At 41.8% G+C, this 20340-nt stretch overlaps 1 protein-coding gene across 1 annotated transcript in view; it reads right to left on the bottom strand.

The window, feature by feature from the left end:
- magi1b (membrane associated guanylate kinase, WW and PDZ domain containing 1b) overlaps nucleotides 1–20340 on the bottom strand; it is a 130167-nt gene that overhangs the window by 33937 nt on the left and 75890 nt on the right. Inside the window, exons 3-8 of the mRNA XM_053435537.1 lie at nucleotides 13545–13664; nucleotides 9956–10198; nucleotides 6305–6530; nucleotides 4794–4876; nucleotides 3547–3582; nucleotides 355–412 (exon numbers count right to left, since the gene is read on the bottom strand). Coding sequence (XP_053291512.1) covers nucleotides 355–412; nucleotides 3547–3582; nucleotides 4794–4876; nucleotides 6305–6530; nucleotides 9956–10198; nucleotides 13545–13664 — 766 coding nt within the window. The remainder of the gene's footprint in view (nucleotides 1–354; nucleotides 413–3546; nucleotides 3583–4793; nucleotides 4877–6304; nucleotides 6531–9955; nucleotides 10199–13544; nucleotides 13665–20340) is intronic.

The raw sequence follows: 20340 nt of genomic DNA on the forward strand, positions 1-20340 counted from the left end.
TTCACACAAGATGAGATGCACACATATGCACACACCCACCACACGCACTTGCTGCATGTTTTCCCAAATGGTAATGACACAAACAAAATGGCCTACATTTTCCAGTCTACAAAAGAGCTGAGGCAAAAATCTTGCTGCGCCGTCTTCCTGCAGAACCGTATATTCATTAGAGCAGCTCCTATATACAGTGAGGTCAAGAGTTTCTTTTTTGTCGAGACTGAAAACATGTGAAAGCGTTCTACATACTGTATGTGCAAAAAAAACAAAGCAACAATTTCCTCATATTTCTGAATAACTGCGTGCACACCGCTGGCGTTAAAGCATCCTTGCAGTTGCACAGTGCACGTCACTTACTCAACATAGTAGACCCCGTACACTGGATCGTCTATTTTCTCCCATCCTGGTGGAAGCTCTGAAAAAAAAGAAAGAGAGAAACACAATGAGAGAGTGAGACAGCGGAAACGAGGGAACCTTGAGGCTGTGAAGTTGCTACAGGCTATATATGGAGCCATTAGTGCCGAGGCCAATGGAGACCTTTTGCCTCCCCATTGTGTCTCCCTGTCACTCAGTCTCCGGGGCCAGAGTGACTCAACAGCTTCACAGGCTGTCTGACTGCCCCCCCTACCCCCACCCGTCCCCTCAAACTGCTGATATTTCCCCACATCAGAGGAGAACAGAGCTAGGCCCCCCCTTCGGCTCAGATGGATGGATGAAGAGAGGGTTTAAAGGAGGTGGAAGAAAGGAGTGACGAGGGGTAAGAAAGAAGGAGGCACAGAGGACAGAAAAGGCAGGGAGGGTCAGGTGATTGTAAGAAAGGGGGGAAACTACAGGAGGGAAGGACAAACACTTCAGGCTACATCAACACAACTGTGTTTTCATTTGAAAAGTGCGTTTTCAAAGTAAAAAGATGTGTCGACACAAGCGTTTAGGGTCCTGATGAATTGTAATCCCCGTCCACACGAACATGCCGAAAAACGCATACAAGGTGTGACTGCTTAAGTGCACTGGTCCTGCGCGTGCCAGTGTTCACAGAGGGCATTTGGTTGTTGGTTGCAGAGTAGTCGTAGATTGCACAAATAATAGCTCATGTCCTGCACATGAGCTTTGTTTCTGTGTTTCTGCTGTGTGTGCGCAGGGAGAGTAATGCCATCATGCATCCAACAGGACTATCTGATTCAGTTCTGTATTACGTCTGATTACAGCGGAATTGCTTATTGGCCGCCCTCCACGTAGATAATGTCAGAGGCTTCTAATTGGTTACAAACACAGATTGTCCAATAATCCTCTCCTGTGATGTATACATTTTACATACTATTAGCCTCAGCCAATTAGGCCTCACCCTGTGTGCGTGGAGATAATAATTACAATCATCCAACTTGGAGAGCCTCCCTCTGTTTCTAATGAGGTGGGCCCTTGGTTGGACTGGAGTCAGCAGCAGAGGCAGAACAGATGCTGCTGGAAGGGAAGGTTTAAAGGTCTGTATGTGACACACATCGCACCACAGCCGATAGTGTTTCATTCACCAGCTAATGTCAGAAAGCTCATGGATCTGAAAAAGGCAAACGCATGGCTAGAGCGCTGGTGCTGCTTGAACAGGGTGAACCCATAGAGCGGGCGTGGTGAATTTTTATTCAGATGTGTTGATCTGGAACATTAAATGGAAAGTATCCCCATCCCGCCTTTGCGCACAAATTTTAATCACCCACTTGATTTCACACTGCACTAGTTCCGCTCCTTGAGGAGCACCAGTGTGTGCGGAGTCTGTGTACGTGTTTGTGAGAAAGAGAGAGCGAGCAAGAGCACAGAGAGGATGTTTGGAGCCGCAACCATCTTGACAGCGTGGTTTACATTTCGGCATGTGGAAACCGAGTGAGCGAGACAAAGAGTGAGAGATCTGTCGCTCATTAAGCTGTGTTTTCTTCACCCGTCCCTCCTCCACTCACGTCCAACCTTCTGTGGCGTATTGTGAATTTAAGAGGAAGTCAAGCGTGATGAATTACATGGTTAACTGTTTGCATCTCGTTCTCTTGGTACGGTGCAGTGATTGATTTCTCTTGAGTAAGCCGGGGGGAGACTGACACGTGTGTGTGTGTGTGTGTGTGTGTGTGTGTGTGTGTGTGTGTGTACACATATGTGCTGGCGTTCATAAAAAGCCTGAGTCGGCTCCTCCTCAGAGCTCTAAAGTTAATTGCGTTTCATTGCCCACCTGTATTGTATTTTGCTGATCGATAATTATTGGACATGTCTATCCAGTGGAGGGTTTGTCTTGAGACAGGGGAGTGGTTATATCTGATGATAACAACATGGCAGCAGTTTAAAAGCCAAACAATTGAAGCCCGAAAGATGCTGGATTATCATTTTTATCATATTTATTTCTCTCTTCCACTTTCATGTTTGGTGAAAACATCTGTCTGCTGCCGGCAAAGAGAGTTATTTTTCTTTGTAGGTTTCACCTGTCACATTTAGTCATTTGTCTCATCGTAGATATCAAAATAATTATTAATGCAGCTTTAGCCAGAAGGGAGAAATAGAATCAGTTATGATACATAAACAGGATGGCATAAGCTAGAAAAATACCGTATATCCTAGCCTTAAAACCTTAAAAATCCTATTTTACAAAACTGAAATGATTGAATATCACGCTGACACACACTGTTTTTTCAAGGGGATACCATTATTCAACATAACGATAGCAATATGCATTTATAAATAGATATATGAACACTACGAAATGTTTGTATTTATCTTGCTTGTCCCTGATCCCAAGGTACCCACAGAAAGGGCTATAGTAAATCACTAATCAACTGTGTCCTCTGTTGGAATGACGTCATTCATTAGCAGAACATATCGGAGCAGGGCACAGTCTCCAGACATCATTTATCCAGCAGCCACTCTGCTGTGTCTGATAGACTAGTTAGTGTCCTGATGGGAGTTGGGGAGAAAAGGGGCCTGTTGCTATCTGGCTCAGACAGACATCCATTAGGAAATCATCATTATGAGAATCTTCTCTGGATCAGCCGTCATCTTTTATGTATGAAATGATGCTCTGTTGATGTGGGAGTAAACTCTGTGTGTGTGTCTGTGTGTTTCTGTGTTTCTGTGTATGTGTGGGTGTGCGTGTGGGTGTGGGTGTGCATGTGCGTGTGCGTGTGAGTGTGTGTGTGGCTGTTTGGTAGCATGTTGACAGTAAAAGTCCGTTTTTTAATCACACACAGAACATGTTTGTCAGCACCACATACTGACTGTAGGCTAGCTAAAGGTCATGTCTCTGATAGCATAATGTCTTGTTTCTACATGATTAGAGTCAATGTCAAAGTCACCCCTCACCAACGCCCGTCACGCTGTGTGAGCCGCTAGTGGTGGTGTTGTGGATGTGCGTAATTAATTGTCCATTAACGGTCGTCACTCCATTATCCTCATTTAACCATTTCAGCCTCAGTAACGTTACTTTCAAGTGATTTAAATGTGCGTAAACAAAGGTGACACTTTGAGATTTGAAATGCTGATGCACATCTATTAGGGTGAAGTAAAAGATAAGGTGCTTACCTAGGTCATTGTCCAGCTCCTCTGTGTGCACCCCCTCTGCTCAGAGAGGATGAACCCAGCAGCACCACAGGATCATTGAAGGAGGGAAAGAGAGGTGGGGGCACAGAGGGAAAAATGTGTGAGTTAGATGCAATAACAACATGTTGCCACAGGGTGGCAAGAGTCAATCAAGCATGAGCCTCAGTCTCATGTGACAGTCATGTTAACAAAAATCATCTGTGATCATGGAACAACAGTGAAGAGCTGATTAATAATTCAATTCAACCTGAATGACAAAAACATCAGCAGCAATAATAAACATTTTAGGTAGTCATTATGAACGAAAGGAATTATGATATATTTGCACAAATCACAAAGCTCATCTTAATACTGTATGTATATCTTTGTGAGTCTGCATTACAGGGTTTATGGTCTAAAATATTTTTATTTTAAACATCTATGTGTATGCTCCTACTCCTACGTTTTAGAGCTAGATGATGGAGTCATCACTCCTCAGAGCTGAGGGACAATCAGCTGAGAGAAGGAGCTTAACAGAGACTCCTATCAACTACTCGCCATTTTCTGTGACCCAACACCGACACCTATGGGCCACTGAGGGGTAGCAGCACTGTGGCAGAGTCATATCAGATTTTCATAAAATCACATCTTTATGATACGAGACACAAGATTAAGATTAAGATTAAGATGCATTTATTAGTCCCAAACACATGCACAGACATGCAAAGGCACACTCATGCAGGTAGGGAAATTTAATCTCTGCTTTTGACCCATCTGGTGCAGGACACACAGAGCAGTGAGCAACCATGTACGGCGCCCGGGGAGCAGATGTTGGGGGAGTAAGGTGCCTTGCTCAGGGGCACTAGACAGGGTAGGGAGACTCTTGGATTTTTGGACAGATCAATCCAGGTTCGTCTTTTGTTGTCTCTCCGTGGAGTCGAACCAGAGACGAACCAGAGACCTTCTCTGCCCATAGTCCAAGTTTCTGCCACCAGACCACCGCCTCTCCGTTTTTTTTTGTTTTTTTTATCTCCCGTCAACCAAACTCTGCTGGGTCTCTAGTTTCTGGTGTCAATAAAGGACCGAATAAAGGAGTATTCAGAGTGAACGAAGAAGACACAATTGATTATCTGATACTTATTAATCATCTTAAAGCATTTGTTTTAAATGGCTTGGGAAAACCATGACACTTTAACCGATTTTGCATAAACAAACATTAATTGGGTTATTAAGCGCTCACGTAGACGTACCATCATCTTCACATTCTTCCAGGGGTTTCTGAGGCTTGTCCAGGCACCGAGGGTCTATCCAGGAGGTGGTTTTTGTATTGTGGCTAAACAGAACATACAAGAGTAAAATTAAATAGCAGGAAAAAAAAAAAGTAAAATCACAGAGAGAGAAGGATGCTGACAGAAACTAAAGGTTGTAGTAGAATGTATTAATAATACTAAAAATAGTGTTTCTTAATCTACAGAAATGAATATCACAGCTAATTAACAGCACAGAAACAAATATTTTCCAAATTTGTTTTTTTGAGGAATATATTGTGTCATTCAAGCCAACGAGTTGACACTGCTATAAATCACTGACCCTAGTTTTTCCTTTTGGAAGCGTCAAAAATACAACAGCATATCAAAAAGAGAACTGCATTTAAAGCAGACTTCATTTGTGAAACTAAAATCTAGATCCAGCGAGTAACAATAACCATGATGAAAATATCCTTTATTTATAACCTTTGTGTGCGAACAAACGTGGTCTGAAAGATGCATACACCACTTCTCACGCAAATGTTGGGATCTATAAAAACAAACTTGACAGAACAATTTGCACACTTGTACACCAACCAATGTGTACGAATATTTCAGTGAACAGAAGCCAGATTATTGATCAACCTTGATCAATAAACTGGAGGACCTGATCCGTAACGTTAAAAACCAAGAGCATTATTTGTGCTTGTGTGAAAAAACTGTTCCTTAAAACCTTCAATTGAAAAAGACATAAAACAACTTATAGCTAATTATGTTACGATAAGTTTAAATAGCAGAGTTGCAGAGTTTTTAATATGATGTCCTAACACTGTGCGTGTATCATCAAGTCTGACTTTAGTTTTTAAATAGTGTGTGTTTGTGTGTGTGTGTGTGTGTGTGTGTGTGTGTGTGTGTGTGTGTGTGTGTGTGTGTGTGTGTGTGTGTGTGTGTGTAAAATCGCTGCAGTGCACTGGAGATCACTTGCAAAAAACTAACAAAAAACTTTCAGACTTCCATTTCCAGATAATATCCCGATGTGGAGGTTAGGATCCACTGATGTGTGAAGTTATCGGTTGCTCTAATTATATAAATACTGCGATGACACTGCGATGACACTGCGTAATGCTGCGGTGATGGATGCACTGGCACTTTCATTAGCTTCATTCACTTTTTTATCTACCCATCACCCAGATGAATCTATGAACTGAAGAAGTAATCATAGAAATGTTGTACAAATGTCCTTTGTTTCTGTACTCGATCACCAATGAAAAACTGGAACTTGGCTACGTCCAGACTTACTGACTTGTGTAAAAAACGCTATACTTTATCTAAACTTATAAACTTTATATACAGATGTTAATGGACACATGCATGCAAACATTATTGTAAAATATCGCCTCTTTTGAATTTTCAAGAAATTCAGACGCAAGACTCCAGTTAAAGCAGGGCCCCACAAAAACAGACTTTCTGCTTCACATGTATTTACAGAACATTTAGAGACTCGACCCACTTACTCTATAAAGTAGACCTCCCCATTTTCGGTGTAGGCCATCTCCCAGTTATCAGGCAGAGGTCCCTGTGGGTCCTCCGGGGGAGGATGGCTCGGGTGAGAGTGTGTCTGCTGTGTGCTCTCCGTGGTGGCCGATGGTGAGGGGGTCCTCCCAGGGTAGGACGGCTCACTCTGGCGCGGGATGTAGGGGCGCACCGAGTGATGAATCTCGTCAAATTCACTGGAGTCTCCTGGGGGGACAGGAAAAAAACATGGCTGTTAAGTGTGAATAACATTTTGCAGGCTGGGAACACTTTCAGGAACAAAATGTAGCTGTGACAATGATGTGGTGCCGCGAGAGGTGCCTCGCTACATGATCGGCCAAAAATGGCTTTCACAGAAGCTGTTGCTAACAATGCTAAAATATCTCCATCACTAATTTGAGTGGATTTCAATGAAGGGGGCATAGTTTCACTAAACACAGGACATAGTTTAGCAAGGCCTCTAACATGACAGAGAAAGGAAATGTTTGAAAGAGAAAAGGGCAAAGAATAAGAATATTTGCATAGTTTTTTTATATTTCTTGTATTATTTCTTTCTATTAGATTTCATTTTTGTCCATTTCACCTTTTTTATTGCATCGTTGAGTGTCATCTGGCTTTTCTATGATTAGCTAAGTTTTTGCTTTAATTGTATATCATGAAGTATCTTGTAACAATGGTTTTAAAAAGGCCCTATAGAAATTAAGTTTATTATTACCATTATTGTCATCATAAAAGATTATTTCTTTCATTCACTGAATTCCTAAAATGTTCACAACAAATCTCTTTCACCAGCTCCTATACTTTCAATAAGAGTTTTAAGGGAAAGCCACATCTTGCCTCAGTATCAGAACTCGATCCCAAAATGTTAACGAGTAATCTTTGACTAAACACTGCTACAGAATAAATCTGATCGCCCTAAACTACCTCTCACATCTGAACAGATATGTTTGCTTCAGTTCAGGCCGTTCACACCTCACACCACGGCCTCTGAAGTGTGATCACCTGGCTTCCTTTTATCTCATTTCACACCCACACTTGATTGGCAGCTCTCACAATCCCAGACAGCAAATAAACAACTTTCGGCCCCACCTTGTAAAATCACATGGCAGAAACCGCTTCAGGGCTGAGGCAACCTCCTTGTAATGCCTGCTGACCCACTAACACACAATACAAAATATTCAGAAATAACAGCACTAAATCTGTTTATTTAAAAACCAGCACTGAGAAGTCCCCCTTTAAATATCACTCATGTCAGCACTATGCTTGACATTGAGAAAACCAGTTCAGATATGGAGGTGGTTCAATATTCTCTGCTGCTCGCAGCCAGGTGGCACTATTTTGCATCTCTGGACACATGGATACAGGCAGATGTAGTCAAACCCAGAAACCACTTACTCACCAATCAAAGAAGCTCTTGTATTCTGCAGCCCCTCACCACTTCTCCCGCTCTCCACCTTGTTTGTGCTCCTTCTCCTACTTTTTCATTTTCTGAGCTTATCCTCCTTCACACAAAACAAACCTCCCTTGCTTCATTCTCTCTCTCTCTTTCCCTCTGTCCAATCCTTTTCAGTCTTGCCCACCTTTCCCTCACCCAGTCACTCCCCCTTTCTCTTTAATTTCCTGCTACCTTGTCTCCACTTCCATCCCCTCCCACTTCATCCATCGCCACTCACATTCTCCCTTTTCCTTTCCTTGCATGCAGAGCTGCAGAAGCCAGGATCACATACTGGTGTTATACTCCAAGCTAAATAAAACACAGCGTGTTCTCATGTTGCCACTGAAGACAAGCTCTGCAAGCAGCCTTCTGTGTGCTCGCTGACTTGAGGTCTATTTGCTTTAAAGGAGTCAACACCAGCTGAGAAAGCATGTGAGTCATGGCGTAAGGAGTTAACAAACAACAGCTATTATAAAAATAAAAGGACACTCAGTCACATGACTTCTGCTGATTAGTTGCATGCTTAAAGAGTAGAAAGTAAAACAATCTGAAATGGTGACAATTGTAGTGAGCTCGTCTTTACACACTGTGTTTATTGATGCCAAATGTAGCGCCTCAGTTTGGCTGTTGTGTGTGCGAGGTTGCCAAATTTAATTTAATTTGGAGTCTGCTGCCAGCTTTGGGGCCTGTCTCGGCCTGGTACATATTATGTGTCCAAACAAAAGAAAAAAATGTGTCTACATACATGTACATGTATGTAGACTGAATTTTGTGACCACCAGGGTTCTTGACTGAATTTGCCTCCCTACTCTCATTGTGAAAGTGCTCAACAAACGAAATGCACAACTCTGCTCAGATAAACATCTTGAGGAGTAAAAATGTGAAGAGTGTTTGGTGCAACAGTGTAAAGATCATAGACAATCAACTGAGAGCGTTTGGGAGGTGCAGAGCTCATGTAGCATTACATAGTTGCATAAAATAGGTGACAGGCATTGTTTGTGTTGAATGTATTGTGTGGTATACCAACTATAATAATTAATTGATCCATCTGGTATGTTTTCTATATTAATTAAAGTTAGGATTGGTAATCCTGAAAAAAGCCAGCAAGAGCAGGCCACCCTTCGAAAATATTCAACCGATGCATCCCAACCTCTCCCATCGGCCCTTTGTCAAAGCTCCACTCACAAAACACTACCTGATATCTGCTAAAAGCTGTGACATGTAGCTATCTTCTGACTAACATCCCTGCTTCGGCTGTGTTCATCTTCCTGCTGAAGACTCCAGGCATGCGCTGTGAGAGCACGGGCAGGGTGCGCAGGCAGGGAGGTTAGTGGTGCCATTTTTCAGACATGACCTCCGGGTAAAATCCAAAGAATTGGCTACGAAGTTTACCCAGAGTCTGTCTTTCAGACATGCACAACACAGCAGGAGGTTTTCTGCACTGACACATTTACAACAGCATCAAATCCTCTGTGTTATTTGGCCGAGACGTGGAACAAGATTTTGCGTCTGTCGCGTATTAGAACTACCCCACTCTGTCGCAATGAATTCAGAGGGGAGTCCCCTGCTGTGTTCACACATTAACTTCTCTTAGATTTTCACAGACATTATACGAGGTCAGGCGGTTAAATTCCGTAGAAACATCGGAGTGTCTCACTCAGACATTTGTATCGACACATGCACCTCCTCCAGAGAAAAAAGGAGGATCTGGGGAGTCCAGTGCATGTCTGAACGCAGCTTGACAGACAGGTACACCAGCCAATCATTCCAGACTTTTTCAGAGACAAATTTCCAACCCTACCTTTAATTGATTCAGAAACTCATATGCCAGTCACAGGAGAGAGCAGTCCTATGAGATATCTTCAAGTTGTTAATTTTTTCATATTTTACATAAAGAGATACTACAGCTAGTTAGTGTTTGGTGTGTTTGGAGATTTAAGAGACAAAGATCCTGCCTTGTCTCTCTAGTAACACTTTAAGTTAAATAATTGAGTTGGTGCCTTAACGTCACAACTGACATCCTCAGCTTTTGTCTGCGGTTGGAGCAACTATCTGAGAAAAGTTATTTCCAACCAAATTTAGGAAGAAATTTGACTTAAATTTGACTTGCATCAACCACCACCCATGAAAACATGCATTGACCTCACTATCATACATTATGCTTTATTCTCCTTGACGTCCCGACCTGTACACGTACCTGTAAAGCTACTGTTCATGTCAGGGAGGTCCTCGTCGTCCTCCTGCTGGTGCTGTACGGGCCCTATTCCAGCATTGTGCATATCATGGTAGGACTTGGAACGTCGGGGAGTGGAGTTCTGTGAGCCTGGTAGGCTACTGCTGAGCCCGTCTGGCAGTGGGGCATCACCACTGCTACCGCTACGGCTAATCACTTTCCCACCGGGGGGCTGCACCGGCGGCTTGGGCGTCCCATAATAGTTACCTAGGCAACAGAGAAGAAGGCAGGGAGGAGGGGATTAAAAAAAAGACATAAAAGAAGGGAATTTTAGGAGGAGGACAAGAGAGGAGGGGTCAAAGGTTGGTGTGTGTGTGTGTGTGTTGGATGGGGTTTAGTCATAGCCTTTGTATGGAAATGAAGAATCTGAAATTGTCTGTGGGAGAATGAGAATCTCTCAAGCAAAACTAAGTTTCTTTCTTGTTTGCTCCAAATAAGGTTCATACACGACACAATTCAACACCAATTGCATTTCCTGCCATTTTCCAATATTATTACTTAAGTTAATATTTTGTGAGTCAAAGTTGATGAAGTGGGTTCCACACACCACAACTAAATGTTTTGCATTCACTTACACATGGACAGTGCTCGTCTAAGTTGTCTAAAGACATTTGGTGAGGCACTTTGCAGCTAAATTGTTCTTCAACCTAAAAATTTAAAAAGGGACAAAAACCAAACCTTCATAATATTTGTTTTCCTCCCACAAACGTACTAGTTTACTTTGATCTAAAGTAAGGCTCAGCAATTCTGAAGAGACCATTAGCATCGGAGAAACAACATCAAACCAACATCTGAATGAGACACAGCGCTATAAGCATCCAATATATAAAGGCAGCAGAGAGAAAAAAAGACTCAAACTACAATAGATTTGTTGGCAACAGTCTTAAAAATGTTGACCACAAGTGAGCTTTCTGAAAATATTCTATTAATGTAAGATCCAATTAAAATGTTTAGCTTGGGCCAAACTGTGACGAACCAACTTATTGCTGAAGACAGGCTGATAGTCATGTCTCCAGAGGAGTCACAGTTTCAGTTGGACATGTTGGAGCAGAACATAAATCCTACAGTTAAATTTAAGGATAGAAATATTCAAGTGTAAGGATTTAGATGGTGTCAGTCATCATATCACAACCACAACATGTTGAAAGTGGGTATATACTTTTTGAATAACACCTCAGAACATAGTAAATTAAAACTGAAGTATCAGCCCTTTGCACCAGTGAGTCATTCCTTCTTTTTCCCATCATTTCTGCTTTTTTAGCGACTAAACACAAAAGCAAGCCAACGCTGCCTTTGGACGCTGAACAAAATATTTTAATTGTGCATCAAGCTCACTCGACTGATTTAATTAAGTGGCAAATACCACTGGGAATCCAATATTGCCTGATTTGTAACTTTGTTCTCAGCTTATTTGTGGTGGCCAGCAGCCAACAAATCTCTGCAGGATACACTGCCGCCCCTCTGATCCCTTGGATCATCCCACCCCATCTATGACACCAGCTTCTGGCTCCATCTTTGAGTTCAGCACACACTTGGAACTTAGCAGCCTGATCTGATCAGACGACAGGATTCTTTAACGCATGTAGAAGCCTTTAGCTTTAGTGGAAGAAAGTGAGCTTGTTGCCTGCATTAGTCCACTGGCTTTGTTTGGTGCTTCTGTTTCGCTCTCAAAGGGAATTTCAGTGTTATGGAACAGTGAACAAGTTAAGTGGACTGAACAGACACTTCGTTAAACATTATCTGAGCGAATGGAGCGGCTACATGGTAGTGTCGTTGTATGCAGTCCTTTAGTTTGGTGTATCAGCAGAGCAGAAGAGTACTTTATGTGATGCACAACTGTCTTAAGCCGGTTTCAGACATGACCTGTGGGTAAAATCCAGAACACTGGCTACGGAGTTTACCCAGAGTTTGCCTTTCACACGTGCACAAAACAGCGGGATGTGCAACAGAAACAAATCCTCCGCATTATTCAGGTGAGAGGCGGAGCTACCGTGTCCAAAAGGCAGAGGCAGGAAGTGACATATTAACTCCGCTGCAAGGATCACATGTTTTTCTTGACAACGTACAGACCGGTATCAGGTCACCGCGTTTCTGCATTAGAAGCACCATCAAGCCTCCCAGTTGCGCCGAATCCAGTGTGGAATCCCCTGGTGTTTTTACACATCGGATTCTCCTGGATTTCTATGGACTTTATGATAAGTGGCCATGCGGAGAAAATCTGCAGAGACCGCAAGCGTCTTACTCAGACATTTGCGTTCATACATGCACCTCTACCGGAGTGAAAACAGGAGCAGGATAAACAGGAACTGCAGAGTTCAGTGCATGTCAGAAAGCAGCTTTATTGAGCTGCTTTCTGTAAAAATAATAAAAGAAAACTAAGACCAAGCGACACGTCCACCATCAAGCGTTTATCGTAACAGATACTTTGGAGTTCTGAGTCAGTGTGACCATACAAAACATCAGTAAATTACTGAAGGTTCACTTAATGTATCCAACATCCACCACATTATTCTTTCATAAATCTACCTTTGAGATACTGTCTGCATCACAACTTTTCAAATTTTTCGGTAAACTTTCGTTGTGCTGTTCCAACAACTTTTCATGTTTACTTCCAGCTAGTGTTAACCAATATGTCCGCTGCTTTCAACAGCCCCCGGGGAGCGGCGCTAAGCATGTTGCTCTGGGCTATCTGACCTACATCTATGGTGAGGGCAAAAGCAGGTGCATACCAAAGAGCAAGGGACTGGAACTTTTACATTTCAGAAAAAGTGCCTTCTTGCTGCATTGCGCTGTGATGTATGGAGGGGATCATCACTAAGCATGTGCTCTGTGGTCGGCATGTTTTTGGTTGGTAGCAAAGTGGGTGTATGGTTCTCTCCTGCTGTGCCTGAACATGCACCTGTACAGAAGAAGACTGACTGGCGTGCACTAACACAGAATGCTTGTTTGCTGATAATGTGGTGGTGGAGGAAGAACTAGAACATTTTACTTAAGTAAAAAATACAAATAAATAGACAAAGATCTACTCAAGTAAAAGCACAAGTGTCCCATTAACTTCTTCTACTTGAGTTAAAGCTGAGCGTGGCCTATTTCTATTTATGGCTAAGTCTCTGCCTCTTCTGAATCCTGTTCTTTTTCACCAGTGACGCTGCAGCTGCAGGAGGCAGGGTTTATATTACCTGCAAACTCTGATTGGATCACTGGACCAGTTCCCCTATCATTATTGATTATTCATCAAAATATTTAAAAAAAACATGTAACCCAATGCATTGTAACCCTAACCCTAACGTCAGATTCTGTATTTTAGGTCATCAAATTTTGCATGACAATAACAAAATGGACAACCAAACTACAAAATAGACCCTGTAATGACTAGTAGGTAAGACTCACTTGTGCATTTGCCTTAGAAGATCACAGATCCATCCTACTGCTGCAATCCCTACCCTTCTAGGTATGAGGGACGTGTAATTGTTTCCTAAAAGCCTAGTTCGCAAACCCCCAGCTATATATTAAGAATTTACCTACAAGACACCCATGTTCATTTCTTATTTACCGTCATACGTTCCTATCTCCAACAGGGTCCCACTCTTTTCCAATTCCAGGAAGTCCTCCACTGAGAGGAAGTTGTAGTCCACGCCACTAACTTCTCCTTCGCGTGGGGAACGGGTTGTACCTGGAAAACAAAAATACAGTACAAATTGAAAAAAAAAATTCTAATAAAAAAATGAATAAAAATACCAATTGAAAATAGGAATAGCAGCCATTTTTTGTTGCTAACAGTAAATATATTACAGACCTCAACAGTGTGGTTCTGGAAGTAAAAATCCCATTCGTTTTTTGAATAGAGGTTTTGATTAAACTATCCAATATAGACTTATCACAAGCTATGAGGTTGTAAAACTATGTTATATGCTCCTGTCGAAGCCACAAGTCTGTATAACATCAACTGATTTGTTCGCAATGTCAAAGTAACCTCGAGTAACCTCTGGTGGAATTTGTTGTCACAATGGAAAAAAGCTACCACAACTGCTAAAATTGTCAGCTACTACACTATGTTACTACACTATATATGGTGTTTCTATATGAAACACCATATACATATATACGAGACAGTGAAGACACAAATTACAACATATTGCAACACTATACTAACAACAAAGTTCATCAAAAAGAAGCGCGAGGAAAGTCGTTGAAATCGGATCATTTACACACGTACACCAAGCTGATCATCCAGGGCATAACACTATTTTAACAGGATTTTCTAAAACGTTAAAGGAGACAATAAATGGGAACTTTACTTCCACAATAAGAGCCGTACCAAAAGTGGTGGTTTATGTTACGCTCTATTTCACACTTTTTGAAAATGTCCAGATTTACAAATTAGATAGTGTATGTACAGTGTCTTGGAGATGCTAAATAATATAAAGTTTTGGTAGATAAACATCACAAATAACGTGATTATAGGAGCATCTCAGAGCATTTATCGCTCCACACTGACAGCGGGCTCTAGTAGGGAGATGATCCTTTGTTTGCTATGATCCTCCCTCACACTGGGGTAAAGTGTGATGTGGTGTAGTAGCACCTAAGCGAGCCTGCCATATGTTTGCGGTGTCAATGTGATTCTCTATTGTTTGGCATGTAGCCGGTGAGATTCGAGCATTGGTCGTCAATGGCTGCTGAGAGTTGGCACGTGTGGTGTCAGTGGTGAACAGCTTTACAGCACAATGGTGAGATTAGAGTGCAGCAAATCCATTGTAATAGTCCCTTTTTTTTTCTTTCTTTTTTTTACATTTTCTTCATTCATTCTTCTTCTTTCAGCGATTCTAGTCTTTATATGGCTAACTCACATGTTCCACACTTTCCCGGCATTGTTTGACAATGTTAATGTTCTCTTGCTAGGCATCTCACTCTCAACTACACTTATTGTATCCTACTTTGTTTCCTTTTCTGTCAGTGCCTTAAGAAATGGATCAGTTTGATGCATCTAGACAGCGCCACGGAAAAATTACTTTCTCATCTTGCTTGTTGTGATAGACATCTTTTCAGCGACAGCAGAGGTCTTTCTCTCTTCTTGGCTTTCATCAATCTCTTAGTCTACCTGTGTTCTCTCCATTGGGTTGCGGGTAAAAATAGATGAGTGGGGAATGTGGGGAGAGGCTCCCATTGCAACCACATTCACTGACACTGGTGATAAATCACACATGTGATGATCCTAACTAAAGCAAGCATGCATTATACGCAAGTGAGCATGCGACATATGTAGAGAGGCAGGCATGTTGGAGACTTCTGGGGACACTGAAGGTTCCATACACAATATTCTTGACATGCATCAATTCAGTTAAATCTTTTATGATATCTCTATTTTGAGCTACTCAACGGGGGTATGAGGATATAGAAAGTCTTTCTTCAGTGATTTAGGCCCCTTTTCCACTGGTCAACAAACCTAATATTTGGATTTTGTCTGTAATGGGAATTGATGCAATATGCATTCACACCTGGGGTCAAATGAGTCTGCAGTAGACAGAGGTTTTCTATCGTCTCCGTCTCCAATCAGGACTGATGGAAATATTCAGTGATTGCAAGAATTTTACCTTTGTTTGAGTATTCTAGATCAGGGGTCTTCAACGTTTTTCCAGCCAAGGTCCCCCAAACTGATGGCGAGATGGAGCAGGGACCCCCTACTATATAAATTGCATAAAATAGTGTTTATATTATTCTGGGCCTAGTGCCATGTATAAACATAGCTACCCTGTTATTGTGCATTCAATACTACCTTTGTGGTAAGTAGCATGCTAACATTAGAAAGGTGGCTCAGAAACCTCGCAAATCCTCTCAGACTTATTTTTCAGTTACAGTAATGTTTTTTTTTTACATTGTACAGTGTCTATTTCTCTGTACATTTAAAAAAATCTAAGCAAATAAAAGTCAAACAACTTTTAGTTACAAATACGACCATCTACAGAGTTTGGTCCGCCATCATTTTATTTTTGAGCTTCGCACTCTTTAGACGTGAGCATAAACACGATCTGATTGGCTAGTGCCTGTGCTGTCGTATTTGCATGAAAGGGGCTGTGAACCGGTGCCCAGCTTGAGAGAGCTACTGTGTGTAGCTGAATGTGTGCATTGCTGACTGAAAGATAACGTCTTCTGCCTCAATTTATCCGTTCGCTACAATATGTTGAATTCATGTCAATGTGTATCTAAAGACAATATAAACAATTCTGGTTCTGAAGAGGTGAATTTTGTGGAAACATTTTTTTTGATTTTTTTTTTTTTTTAAATAAAAAAATTGTCTTATGAACCAAAAATTTCGCGACCCCCCTGCAGTACCCCCGCGGACCCCCTGTTGAAGACCACTGTTCTAGATGCTGATGCTGCACTTGTTTTGAGTGACGTTATAACGCACGTTGAACTTCTGGGCATTGGTGCATAAATAGCCACGATTGTTCATGTAATTTTTAAAATCTTGGGAACAACGTGCAACATCAATTTTCTTCTCAACATTGTGCAAGATGCAACCCTGAAAAAACTGCTTCCCAGTTTCCGGCGCATTCATGACATCAAATTGAACTCACCAGAAAAAAACCTGAGGCAAACTCATCTACTGGTAATGAGAAGCAGTCAGTCACCTTTTTAACAGGTTTACCAATACAATAAATTCAGCGTATTCCCACTACTTTTGGTGAGAAAGAGAAATACAATTCAGTATTCATACCCACAAACTTCACGTACACATCAAGTGAAAACAGATTTTGGGTCCTGAGGTCAACAAACTGCATCCAGCTCTAAGTCTTTTACAGACTGTCAAACTTGGGGAGTCCTCCACCTAAGCAGAGCGTCCAGGCGACTGTCAGCTCTCTTCCCGCACAGAAGCCTCCATTGATTCAACTCCATTTGCAGCTTTTAGAAAACCAAACAGGAAGTGGAATTGTGAACGGTGTTTCCACAGGGATACAAATGCAGAGGCCTGGCACACAACCAGGGGTGAGACACTGTCATTGCTATAGGCCTAATTAATTCAATAGCCTATCCCCACAAAAGCTCCATTGACTCCGGCCTAGAGTTAGGATTGGGGGAGATGAATGACAACTCTTCAGAATGTTGACATCTAAAAAGCAGACAAAGCTAGAGAACTAGTGAGACTACCAAGGCAAGCAGGGGTTAGCACAGTCCTGCAACTGGCACACATGATGATGCCTGGGAGATTTGCTATGAGGGGGTTCGTCTAGCGCTGGCTGACTAGTGGCTTTACAGCTCCAACATCTTCACCAGCTGAGATGGATGGGTGGGCGTTGTAAAAACAAAATTAGCATTAGCATTTCAAGAAGATGATCAAGGTAGCAAGTGTTGAGATACTGGCAGGGGTACTGTAGTGCGGGTGGCTGGAGCTGCTACTGCTGGATCAAAACACATGCATGGTTGCATGCCCACAATGACAGTAAATGTACTGTAGCTTGTAACTGTGTAGCACACCACAATAAAAAATCCAGGATTGTATGTAGTTCTCATAAACAGAAGTGATTTCTCAGTTTTCATGCATCATGTGTCACAGGGTTTCAGCTGTTGCTAGGGGACAACCCATGACGGATCGGAAATACAGAGAGAGATATGGGGAAGCTTGTCCTCCAGTGATGATGCTGTCCTCTACACGGTCTCCTATGACTTCACAACTCCCTTTTTAATTCTACCACAGAAATATGAAGTAGCACAGAGGTTTGGCTCAAAGGCATGGTCAATATGAAAAACCATAAATAATGTATGCAGGAGATAAATGAGGGTGGGGGAAAACAGAAGTAGAGAGAAGCTTCGCTCGAAGTAAATACACTACGCTGAGTCATAATCTGAGGGAAGAACTTCACTCTTGTCAGACAGACTATGTGTCCTAAAGACTTCTGATAAGTGTTGGTTTTTATTGTTAAAGTGGAATGTGAGCACAGGTCAGCTGGGGGTGGGGAGGGAGGTCATGCAGCAGGGTGATACGGCACGAAAAGTAGTGGAGAACCAACAGTTTGTGAATGCACGCATTGGGGAAAGTATCAACCGAAATAACCGGCATGAGCAGAATTAGGTCGGTATAGGTGTATAGGTTACAAATGCCGGTTTCTATACATTTTTGTTTATTCCCAGCCCTACACAATTGCATATTCTTATGCAACAGTTAAGGTGCATATTCTATAAAACACTGTGCTTCAAGCCATTGTTCCTTCACACATCAGCCATGTTTTCCCTCTCTAAGCATCTTCAGGGGTTATGTGGAGTTTGAGCGTTTGTCGTTAAACAGGTGGGCTGCTTTCATGAGCCACTAAATATGGCACAATTTCAACATACACAATATAAAATGACGTGTCTCTGTTTTCTAAAACTAACTACATTATTAATAAAAGTCAGTATTTATCAGAAATTCCATCCAAATTGTCAATATATTTGACTGAAAGGAGGAAAACTTCAACAAGGACTTGGCATCCCTGGTCTGTATTTGTTGGAGGGTTGCAAAAGTTAAGTAGCAAGACAATTAGCCTGATATCATTTGAATCTCTGTATACGGACAGCAGACAGTAGGGAGCCAGAATGTAACACTCTGCTGCGGATTTAAGATAACATTTTGTGAAACTGCCATGCTTGTGGCATACTAATTTGGTAACACTCAAGATTTGAACCACTGTGAATCAGCAGTTAAAAATATAGAGCACTAAGAGCTTGACACATCCGCTGCTTGTGTCATTCTCTCTCTCTTTCTCCGTCTATCCTCTCATTCCTCCCCTCACACACACCCAGACAAGGCACGGTCCAATGCCACTTTTTCCCTCTGGCAGTCCAGCAGAGAGTTGACTCAGATGCCAACAGTCACGCAGCGAGTGTTATGACTCCTGCGTATGTGCATGTTTGGCATGCACATGTACATGTAAAGAGCTTGTAATGGTACAAAAGGGTTGCGAGGGAAACACCTTCTGTTACAATCAGCAGCTGTTCCACAAAACACCACCCTACCAACCAGCACGTACACACTAGTGACAGTGGGGAGGATGTGCACGGCCACCAACATGGTTTGTGTCTTAACAGGAGCAGTAGGTGGAGGGTAATCACTTCATGGGGATTAATGCAGCATAACATCCACTACACACACACTCCAATACTGAGAGGGGAAAAGAGCCAGGAAAAAGATGAATCAAAGCAAAATCAAGATTTGAGGATGGGTTCGCCCAAAAATATTCCAAAAGGACGCAAATATTGTTCTGTTTTTAGGATGTAAAATGTGTCAGAGCTAAAACAAGTTGTTGATTTATCAATAAGGCGATAGACAGAAAATGGAAACATTTAATTTCAACTGTTTACTAAAACAAGACATCTGAATGTATCTCATTGGAATGTGGTAAATCATATTAGAAATCCTTCAGAAATTTCTCATATTATATGGACCACATAATTTAGTGATAAAATAATGATTGGCTTAATCAATAGTAACATTGATTGCTAGCTGCAGCCTTAAATAGTTTCCTAACACTCAAACCATACACACTTGGTAAAGCAGGCTAGGATTGATGCTTAGACTAGTAGGTAGTTTGAGAATGCCAGGATCAAATCTATTTCAAATTTCAATTTTTTTTTATCTTGCAGCTTAAAACAGATTTTTTTACAGTTTCTAAAACAAATAGCAAACATTTCAGTGTCAACGTGACCTTGGCACTGACAATCAAAATGTTCTTCTCTTCACACAGTATGTCAGGATTGGGCTCAGGGAGCGTCCAGTTACACCATGGTGTCTTTCAAACAACAATCAATACACGGCAGCAACTGGACACAACCCTCGCGGTGACCTTGCCCTTTCAAGTTTGTCTACACCTCCACTCGGCTGATACAGGATCAATTTCAGATTGTTTCTGATTGTTTCTGATGGCTTCTCAAAATCTCCACTGAGCATACTGAACCGCAGCGTTCATGGTTCACATCTTCGTACAAGAACAACGATAGGATTACTGCGTGATGGTGTTGGGATATTCAATAAACAAACATCAATAGCAAATGGCTTGTTAAAGTCAGTTGATAACAAATATATTGCAAAACATCTATAACTAGCATCCCTCTCAGACTCTGCAGACTTTACACTCACTTTTGACACTATATTGCCTTCATGAGTCACCTCTACCATTAGTTATCAACAACAAAGAGCTTTACTTTTATGAGAATAAATTTGACATAAATCTGGTTTTCTCAAACTGAGCAAACCACAGAAGTTCGAAACCTGAAATAGACATTGTGATTTAAATATAACAGAACAAAATGGGTTACCTAATGTGCTTACTATATGGACAACCTGTACCCCTCCCTCTTCAAGTACAACTAACACTCCC

The sequence above is a fragment of the Pleuronectes platessa genome, chromosome 2 (genome assembly GCF_947347685.1).
Source record: "Pleuronectes platessa chromosome 2, fPlePla1.1, whole genome shotgun sequence".
NCBI classification, from domain to species: domain Eukaryota; kingdom Metazoa; phylum Chordata; class Actinopteri; order Pleuronectiformes; family Pleuronectidae; genus Pleuronectes; species Pleuronectes platessa.